We start from the raw sequence: 10,787 nt of genomic DNA, 5'->3' as shown, positions 1-10,787 counted from the left end.
CTTAGCATCTATGTTTTACATAAATTGTCCTGACGATGGAGTATATTCTTTATATATGTGTAAATGCAATATATGTAATAATATTAGTAGAGTAATTATAAACCATCTTTCGAATACATTTTTGTATTGGTTTATTGGGTTAGGTAGAGATATTCGTATTTTTCCTTGTCGTTCAACAAACCAGACTTGCCAACTACGCTGTAAAAATCTTTTTTCGACACTCTACCGAATTTTATATGGCCCAATAGAGTTTTTACATATTCTTGGTGTATGAGTTTGTCCTTTGGCTCTTCTGGGATGGCCACTTCATGTGCTTTCTTCTCGTTTGTATCGAGAATCGCCTTGCAAGTTAGAGGTTTACCATTAGATTCAGAGCAATCCTTATCATCAGATTCACCTTCTTTCTTCTCTATTTGTCCGCCGTCTTTATTGGTAGTTTCCGGAAGTTCCACTTGACCAACAACACCATTGACCGCCCCATTGTCTATTAACCCATTAACGGTTAGGTAAGTCTGCATCATTTTGAACCTCTCGATCTGAGGCAAACACCCCTCGGTGATAATGAGGTACTGCTCGAAGACATCTGAAGTTAGGAACAGAACTTCGTAGCAATTCATTCTTTGGGAAAAGCGTTTCTGTATTTCCTAAATATAAATCAATAACTATTATTTACACTTTTAATACAAATACATATACACTTTAAATACAAATAAGGCAACTGTGAGTTGCGTTCTTATTTGGTTTTAGCACATATTAAACAAAAATAGTTGACTCACTTGGACGCAAAGACCGATGAGCTTCTCATTCATTATGTCGTGAGCTTTCTGGAAGACTCTGAGAAGATCGCCGATATCCAGTATGGTTATTTTCCCCTTCATAGTCTCCACGCAATCGGAGACGAGAGACTCCACGAGCCAGGTGGAGCCGCATTGGAGTAGCTCCATTACCATTAAGCATGTGTGCTTTTTAAGAGTTTTTGCATCGTAGGTGTACACATAATGGAGGAAATGGGCAAATGTTTCTGGCTTGACTCCCTGAAATCACTGAGAAACATGCGCTCAAAGAACTCCGATGCACTGGCCAAAATAACTTTGTGGCATTCAAAGGATTCCTTTTCCACCTCAATATTACAATCGGAGAATTTCGTGTTCTCCAAGAGTTTGGGTAACTCTGGCTTTAGCCTGGAATTGGATATAGTATAGTATAGTACTGTTTTATCCCTAAACAGTAAATTTAATTTTATAAACTTTCCAACAATCCATTTTAAATTGTTGAGTTCTGAAACTAATAAATAATAATATTTATATAATTTTATTCCACGCTCTAAATGAATATCTTTGCCCTCAGATCTGTATACATATAAAATAAATATTTATGTTTATCATAATGTACACACATCGATGATTTTTAATTCGGTTTTCCACCTATCTAATATAACCTTCCTTTAAATAACGTATGAAGATTGTTTTATAATAGTATGAATTATTTTAATTGTATTTATGGTTTCAATAGAATTTCAGAACATTCTAACCTTTTTCCGGGAACCCCCAAATTTGTTTTAATTCAACTCACCTTAAGCGATTTCACAACCAACCGGTCAATTCGTTAGAAAATCCCAAAGTGAAGATTTGGAGATGGAATAAACACGTTTTCAATACCGATTCATTGGAATGTATGACTTAAAAGTTATCGATTTAATTATACCCGTTACTCGCAGAGTAAATGGGTATACTAGACTCGTTGAAAAGTATGTAACACGTAGACGTGTTAACACCCCACGCCCACGAGCAAAAATGTAAAGCCCACACGTTTGAAAAAATTGTTATATTATTTTAAAATTCTATTTATTTTCCTCAATATTATTGTTAAATTCTATTTATTTTCCTCAATTTCTATCAATATGCCAGAAAAATTATGAAATTTCTTGTTCGCACTTCGACTAACTGAGCAATGGGTATCTGGTAGAGCTCAAAAATAGCGTTCTCTCTTAATTTTATTGGAAAGAGAATTCAAAGTTATTTGTGTAGCTAGTTTTGTGACAGCTGATATGTATCAGAATTTATGTATTAGAGAGTAGTGTTGTTTATTTTTACCGAACTCTGCTAAATTGTGTTTCGAAACACATTACATTTCTATACAAGTACACATATAGAAAATATGTAGCTGCCAGGTAGCATATTTCATTAAAGATAGGACCTATTTGCCATTTTAAGGCAGCTTCTGCTTACTTGGTTGCCTTATGGAGGTATTTTTAAATTCGAGTGTGCGAAAGCTGTTTTTTGCAAACGCATCAACTTTTTGTCGGATGTCTGTATGTTTTTCTACGAAAGTAGGAGAAAAAAGATATGTTTTACAATAACGAAGCTTTCTTGAAGCAATGCATTTATTTGTATCCCTTCTGAACACAAATAACCCGAATTTGCCCATTACTCGTAAATATTTTTACAATAAAATATTTTCCGGCACAAGCTTTACTTCTATTTCATTTATATCGTGCTCTATTTAAAATTGTTTATATTAATATACATTTTTTTATATACACATGTAATTTATAGTGCTAGTTAAAGACTTCAATAAAGAATTTTTTGTTTCATATTAATGTGGTAATATACTTAAACCAAATCAATATTTTCTCTAAATGTGTGTACTTTTTTTTGTTTATATACTCTGAATCTATTGTTTTGGCCGCCATAGTTACGAACGCAAACGAATGCCGAACAAACGGGACTTATGAAAAGCAAATGACGAAAATAAGAAGCAGACAAAGAAGCGCGTAGTATTTTTCTTGTTTTATTGCGTTTCCCTCAATTGCACTTTCAATTTATGTATAATCGTAAAGATATTAGAGCTGAGATTGTATGTACATATGTATGTATGTTCATATGTATGTAGTACATGTACAAATAAACATTTTGCATAAATTCAGTTCTGTTCAACGGCATCTCTGTGAATTGTTTACGAGTCGCCACTGTTTAATCAGCTCAAATATTATCACAGAATCTCGTTGCTTTACTGGAGTAAAGCAGGGGTGGTGAGGAATCCAGAAACCACACACTCCACACTCCATGGTGGGTCACAGTTGTCACTTCCATGTCCGTTAGGATGTAGGTACTTGCATACATATCTATGTATGTTTGTACATACTTACATATCTTTGTATGTACATACTTACATACCTATTTATGTACATATTTACACATCTTTGTATGTACATACTTACATACCTATTTATGTACATACTTACATATCTTTGTATGTACATACTTACATACCTATTTATGTACAAACTTACATAGCTATGTATGCATTTATGATCTAAATGGAGTCCTGGACAATCGACCGACTCCATTGATGGGCGGTGACCACCCATCCAGCCGTAAGTAATTGGGAAATTTGCTGAAAATTAGCATTTGCCGAACATGCCAGTCCTTGTTGCCAGTTTTCAATGTTGGAAACCGCATTATGCACACAAACGAAACCCATTTCCCATCGAAAAGCAGACAAATTTCAGTTAATTATTACACAGCTCGTCCCTAATCCATTTATAACAATTCATCTTGCTGGACCACCATGGACACACTTGGAGTATTGATGTGTATTTGTCCATTGTCTCTCTCAGCCCAAAATTTGGCCACCGCATTTGGGTGTTGGATTACAAATGATGTCCATTTGCCCAATTGGCAGCTACAACTAGGTTTATATTATTTATATAATGGGGTATTGTTGATTCAGTTTCGCATGGGCGTCTTATTATAGTGTTTTCAAAGAAAAAACAAATGCAAAAATAGCAGAAATGAAGGAAGAACAGCTTTTCATATGGAGGAAACTGCTTAAATTGCATTAAATACATTTAAAACATAAATAAACCAGTTAACAAGCCGCTGCAGATACTATAAATACTTAAGTCATCTGAATGTCAATTGATAGTACACAGGCATTTATTTGTACTTCCAATTCGAAATGGACTTACTACGGCTGCAGCCCAATTCAGCACGCTCATTTGACCTGGCCAGCTCACGGACTCCACTACTTACAACTGGGCTCGTAAGAGTTGGCCAACAAAACAGGCTCACTCTCGTAATTAAGCGCTGCCCTGTGTCCCCGGGGTGCAGTTAATGTTGTGGTGCCATAAATTTGACTTTTGCCTGTGTTGTTCCGATGTCTGTGAATTGGGTTATTTACGGCCGAAGGCTGCATTTGCCAGCTGACCAGGAGTTTTGTAGGGCTAAGAGCAGCGAGCCCAAGGCGTTACCATATTCAATTTGGCACACACACTTGGCTAAAAAACGTCCACTGTACATTTGAGTTCAATACTAATTTGTACTCACTTTTAAGTTTCGGTATAGTTAGGATTTTTTGCATAGGCAGCCATGGTGTTTATATTTACTTTTAATAATATTATAAATGTGAAAGAATATAAAATAAATTTTTTTCAATTTTTAAGGATTTTTCGAACATTTCTAATATTCTTCTAATATTTATTCAATATCCAGTTCTGTTAATTTGAAGTAAATGTAGGAGTTTGACTCATTTTCCGACGAGAAATACTTGATTTTAAACACAGCCAATGCCCATCAGTCCACATCACAACCATGCCACCCCTTTGGCTGCTTTTAAATCGCCGGTGGACACGTTGGAGCCATCAAACTGGGGGACAACTGCCAGCATCAGCTCTGGTAATTTCGCCATTTTGGCCTGGTTGTTGTGGTGGTAATTTTCCCGCGACTGACGACTTTACAGCTACGCACTTAAAAGTGCAAAAAATGAGTTGAACCGGTTTTTGCGCGGGGAAAGCTGCGCCATCAACAAGTTTTCCCGTTTCCCGCCTGCAAAGTGCAGTTTCGCCAAGGAAACTCCGGCTCCGCGTCGAAGGAAACGTTACAAGGATGTGACAGGAGCCTCCCACTATCAACTACATGCAAGCAATAGTGTATGTACAGAGAGAGAAAATGCAAGCGAATTTATGGCATTCTAAGCTAATTTCTATTGCCTGCGGAGTAAACAACATTATTATTAGAATTATACAAATATGGTAAATATTTAAGGGTATAAGGATCTATAATTATTATGCATATATCTCACACAACTTTGTATCCGTCTCACTGTCGACTTGTCCATCTGCCTGCTTGTTACATCGTGAAATGTGACAATCTGCAGAGAAGTTGCAACGCAGGTGGAATGAAGACATCGAGCTGGAGGACTCCGGACTCAGGCACTCAGCTGTGCACGTTTATGGACAACATAATGGCGGAATCGAGTTGGGCGCAATGTAACACCCACACGAGGAGGCGAAAGGATAAAGACGTACATACATACAGGCAGGTGAGAGACGAGCTCATGGAAATATTCATAAGGAAAATATTAAAAATGAATTACCAGCTCTGGCAGAGGCAAACAAACGCAAACTCCCGGAGATAAATCGCAAAACTGGGAGCTACCCAAGCCCGGCCATCCAATCTCACCCAGAATTGCCCCATGGGAGGTAAAGTTCCTATGTGTGTTAGTATCTACTTTACACAACCATTTGTACATATATGTACATAGTTATTCGAAACCAACCAACAGATTTAGTTAACCTTAAAGGTTTAAATACCATTTACAAATTGAAGAGGAAATACACCTAAGAGCGAAACTATAATTTTGCCCAAAATGTGTGTGTATTTTTCCAATTTAAGATGCTAACTTTAAACCAATGAAATGGGCTTCGATTTTCTATCGTTCGTAAACTTTGAATTTTCAATTAGGCGATCATCAATGATTCCCTACAGAAACCCATCCGCGTGAAGTCGGTTAATTTGCCCATCTTCTTCTGGACGCTGCGCATCCGGCGGAGTATTGTACTAGTGTACGGCCGTAGTCTGTATGCCTCCGTTTGCCGTTCATGCATGAGCACGCCAGTTTTTTTTTTTGTTTTGCTGCCCCATTCGGTTACGTTGCACAGTGGACACAAAGGCTAGTTTTGTAGTCAAAATACATGTAATACTTTTAATTTAAATGTGTTATTAAATGTTTAATTGAAATGTATTTAAATGTATTCATGCATAGAAAAACCAATGTTCACCGACATAGTTTACAGATTTACACATTTAAAAAAGTAAAGAAAACATACTTTTAATGGAAGATGAAAATCGTGAAGCTTTTTTTTGTGTGAAAAATGCTAGCTAGTTTGTCATTAGAAACAATGTTGAAAAACTTGTAATGAAAAGGAAACCAATCAATACAAATAGCACATTTTGTATGAGCAAAACTAATAGTTAGTTAAATTAGAAAACAAAACATTTAAGATGTGCCAAGTTTTTGAAAAACTGCGAACCAATGTGCCCGCTTACATTTCCGCTTTCTTCTTTTGGCAACTGGATGTCACCTTTGGGGCTCCTTTGGAGACCGGAAAAAGGCAACATTTTCCTTTCGATTCGATGGGATTCGATTCTTTTTGCCAATTGCCCGAGACTGTGTCCTGTCGGTGAATATGACGAATACGTTACGTACGTGACGGCGACGTTACTCATACGCACCGTGGGTTGCTCCAGACATCTCAGCGTTCAGCCCACGTTCGCGAAATATTTTGAACTCAGCTCTCTGGGCGATATTTGTTTTTCGCTTTTGCATATTTTGCGGGCAATTTGGGTAAAAGGATTTCCGCACTCTGCGACGCCGTCTTCAGTTTGCGGCTTTCCTTTTTTCCCTTAGCTCGGCACACACATTTTCCTCGGCGCCTCGTCAAATCGCTCACGTAAAATATGCATGCGTTTCCTCGGCGGTTTTCGCTCTCAAGTGCCTGCAATTCAATTACATTTCGATTGATTTTCGTGTTTGGCCCAAAATCGAGGAAAAACCTCTCGGTTTTGTTGAGCAGCTTGCGTGTTTCTGGGGGCGATTTACGAGCGTGAACCGAAATTTTGCACAAGTGAGGTTTGCCTTGCTGGAAAACCACACCGGTTCATTTGGTTTTGGAACACCTGTTTGGTAGATAGATAGTCGTTAAACAAGACTTTCTAGCTAAAGGATTGTTTCCTTTAGCGTTCAATTAGTCAACAAAAATCTTAGGAATCACATCCTTCGCTTTTGTTATGCCACTTGCCGCGACAGTTGAAATGAAAAGCTGAAATCAGTGATATCCAGAAAAAGCTGAAACAGCCAATGAAATTGTGCAGATACACAGATGCAGATACGCCAACAAATGATATATACAAACATATCTACAAATATGTACATATAAGTGAGTAGCCAAATATATATAATATGTTGTTTTTTGCAGATTGCTCCCTTTAAGCAAATAAAAAAAAGTGGGCACCACGCCGAAAACAAATAAAATTAAATGGGAAATGGGAGAAAGGGAATGGGGAATCGAAAATCCAAGTTGGCTCGTGATCGGGTCAATAGTGAGCCAAAGGCAAATCCTTAAAAGAAATGAAACGAGATTTTGTGCGCTTTTCACATTCGAATATTACAGGTATTTGGAATTATCCATATAATCAAACCACAAATGAGCAAGCCCAATAATTTATGCTGGGCATCACAGAATGCCTTTCCATTCAGTTGAATTTATGTATTTTAATCAATTTCCCTTGCTATGGCAGTAAAATGTCGTAGATTTGTGCAACTGAATTGATGCCTCAATTATTCGAATGGCAGTGGCGTTTAATGGGTTTTCTAGCAATAAATAGGGGAAAACACACAAGACAAACTCTCCTCTGTATCCTGGCTCATTATCGGAATCAATTAAATTTTTCAGATGTATCGTTAGCTCGCCCAAGGCCCAAGGCCATGTCAGCACATTCACGGCACTCGGCGAGAGTCCTCCAAAATACGCCCACGGGACCCATACGAGTACACCTTCAAAATGGCCCAACATCAATCGCAATCGCGGCATGCGTATCCAAGCATGTATGTATGTATGTACCTTGCGAACTTGGTTTGTCTTTTCTCGGGGAGCCACCCCACCATCAGCATCCTTGGGTGAAACATTTGACGAGTTTGTACATACCCAATGTATGTACATTTTCATTGGATGCATCTTTCGGTTCCTCAAATATATATTTTCATTCAGTACTATCATGATTATGAAAACTAGTAGGGATGAATGGTACAACATTTCACATTGGTTTATGGAGTTTACATTTATATATTTGCCTAGAATATTACCATGTCTACTTTGCCATAGTCATTGTGAGACTAGACTGCTTGAAGGTCTAGAACCAGCATAAAGTTCACCAAAAAAGGACGATTCAAAACTGAAAGGCAGCTGCAGCTGACAGTCAAAGGACTCGGAAGGGCAGATAGGCGGTCATAAGATTATTTTTACTAGTGACCCGATGACCGTAAAAATGAACGCCCGCAGCAGCAGTACAAACAGTGGAGTCTGCGGTCTAAAGTACTCGCTCATGCGGAGCGGACATCCTGCAAGGGATCTGGAGTTCCGTATCCTAGCTGTCCACCAATTTGCTTTGTTGTCGCCGCCCGTCTGCCGTTTTATGAACTGTGAACTTCACCCCTTTTTCTCTGAACCCTCCCACATTTCGGCATCGCACTGGGCTTAACTTCAGGGCGATGATATCACCAAGGCTGTGATCATAAAATTTTACGGGCTGCTTTGGATTGCACGGCGGTATCGCCTCGAGTGTCATATATTGTTAAACACTTGAAATTAATGCGCGATTGACACCTTCAAAGCACTTCAAGATGACTGCGGAAATTACAAGATTCAACACTTCATGTGGTTGGCTTGGGACATAAACTTGAACCCATGCTTGATTTGTGTACATAATCCAATACCTATTGGTATTGTCTCGGGTTCGACAACAAAGTCTAATCGACAAAAACTGATTTTTGAAGCCTGTTTCTGCATTAATTGTAAACAAGTTAACGAGAGATTCTCTATCCTAGATTGAGAATTGGTATAGGTATATCAATTTTATTGCTTCGTTCAATAATTGTTTGGCTTCTATGACCGAGAATAATTATAATAATATAACATGTATAGTTGCCTTTTAGGATGACTGACTTGGTGCCAATACCTCGGCTCTCATGCGCTCCATGCCTATGCCCTCCAAATGGACATCCATGGACGTTGGCATGGCCTCCACTTCTGCTCTGATTCCCTGATTTGATGGAGCCTTTGATTTGATGTATATGGTCTCGCCACTCAGTGGATCATCGCTGGACTTGACAATAGAACTTAGAACTTCAGACACATTGCGTATACGCACGGGTGGTTTCTCGTCGCCTCCATCTGCATCGGGTTGTGGTGGCTCCTCAGCGATTTGTCGAGTCATCTTGGAAAATCTAGCGTAAATCTCGTACTGGCTGTGATCGAAGGTTTTGCCATGCCGATTGTACTGCTTTACAGTTTGCCTTCGTAGCTTTTTGCGATCCGCAAGTTCACGGGTAGTGACACCCACGGCCACCACGGCAATGTGACTTTCGCTGTGCTCCAGATGGTAACCATCGCTCTGGCAGCTACTGATCACAGCCCGCACCACCTCGTTGCAATCCACTCGGCGCCGGAACAGATCAGTGAGTCTGGTGGCAATCTTTTGGATATTTGACGGATCAAATACCGCTCTGGCGAGCGGAGTCAGCAGAATTTTCTGCCGCGGATTGTGGTGCAACGGCAAGAGGGAACAGATCTTCGCAACTGCCAGTAGGCCCGCCTGCTTCACAGTCATGTATAGCTTGCCGCCTCCAAGGCGTGGCTGTCCGCTGATCGGTTTGTGGAACGTGTAAGTATAAATATAGACACTGGCACCACCATGGAAAACCAGACGCCACATCTGATCCATGCCACTCTGCTTCAGCTGCCGCATCCTGGGGCACAGCTCAAATAACACTCGGTTCGCAAAGTCGAGGCTTTCGCTCTTATCAGATCCGTGGTCAACTCGAAAGTCTGGACATATCTCGGCAAAGGTATCGCACAGCAACTTGAAGTTGAATTCGCTGGCACGCTTTCGGGATCCGCTGGCCATGATTTCTTATAAGTGAAGCAAAACGATATCAAAATGTGTACTGTTTGTACAAATCTACATACTTATACGTTTATATATGGAACCTCTGTTCGTAGGGAGACTCAGTTATGTACTGAGACATAAGACATAAGACATAAGAGTCTGTAAACAATTGAAAACTGCCGATCTCCGCGGAAACGTTTTCTTCTGCTGGAAAAAGAATTGCAACTGAATGGACTACGAGCTCAACGAAATTTGATATCCGATCGATATAAGGGGCCCCCTTAGATCGATATATGTGACCACACAGAAGGAAATACTTCATACAAAGAAACGCTTGTGAAAATTGCTTCTTGAATAAATATAATATTTAATGGTCTTACGATTGTTGTCCCAGTTCTTACGCAAAGTTAATTAACTATGCATATTTTTGTTTAAATAAATTTAATGCTTATATATGATAATTATTAGTGGCAAAGAGCTTCTTCAACCAAAGAAGTGGTTCAGTTTTCCAAAATTAAATGCATCTTAAATGAAATTCGCTGCTGATGAGAATAAAATGTAATCGAGCCCCGCAGATTTTACCAACCTGCCAGAGGATATACATTTATGTGGTTATAACATGGCGACAGAAGGGACGAGGCTGCTTTTCACCTCCGAATTTAATGAGCTTTCATGGCACGTGATTATTAGGCGAACGGGTGTACGTGTGCGATTCTTTGCCCAAAGTTACCATCCCAACCCATCGCATCCTATCCTATTGCAACCGGTTACAGGTGCTGACAATTTCGCAGCTCCACGGATCCACGGCAGGAAAAGTGTTTTCCTTCGCCGCACTCACAT

The 10,787-nt window shown here is 39.3% G+C and overlaps 2 protein-coding genes across 3 annotated transcripts; both read right to left on the bottom strand.

The window, feature by feature from the left end:
• On the bottom strand, window positions 1-1,158 carry LOC120450480. Its single transcript, XM_039633527.2, has 2 exons — window positions 777-1,158; window positions 1-644 (listed from the first exon to the last, which is right to left on the bottom strand). Exons 1-2 carry the CDS (start codon window positions 948-950, stop codon window positions 132-134), a joined length of 687 nt encoding a protein of 228 aa, XP_039489461.1. The 5' UTR covers window positions 951-1,158; the 3' UTR covers window positions 1-131.
• A 7,767-nt stretch (window positions 1,159-8,925) lies between these two features.
• On the bottom strand, window positions 8,926-10,154 carry LOC120450475. 2 transcript variants are annotated; one of them, XM_039633519.1, is made up of 2 exons: window positions 10,028-10,154; window positions 8,926-9,970 (listed from the first exon to the last, which is right to left on the bottom strand). In XM_039633519.1, the coding sequence occupies exon 2, from the start codon at window positions 9,963-9,965 to the stop codon at window positions 8,991-8,993; it is 975 nt and encodes a 324-aa protein (XP_039489453.1). In that variant the 5' UTR covers window positions 9,966-9,970; window positions 10,028-10,154; the 3' UTR covers window positions 8,926-8,990. The 2 variants fall into 2 exon arrangements, with proteins under 2 accessions (XP_039489453.1, XP_039489454.1); XM_039633520.1 differs by having other exon boundaries at window positions 10,034-10,129.
• Window positions 10,155-10,787: the final 633 nt, after the last annotated feature.

The sequence above is a fragment of the Drosophila santomea genome, chromosome 3L (assembly GCF_016746245.2).
Source record: "Drosophila santomea strain STO CAGO 1482 chromosome 3L, Prin_Dsan_1.1, whole genome shotgun sequence".
In the NCBI taxonomy this organism is placed as follows: domain Eukaryota; kingdom Metazoa; phylum Arthropoda; class Insecta; order Diptera; family Drosophilidae; genus Drosophila; species Drosophila santomea.
Note: the sequence above shows the minus strand (reverse complement) of the source record. Positions and strands in the feature narration are given on the sequence as shown.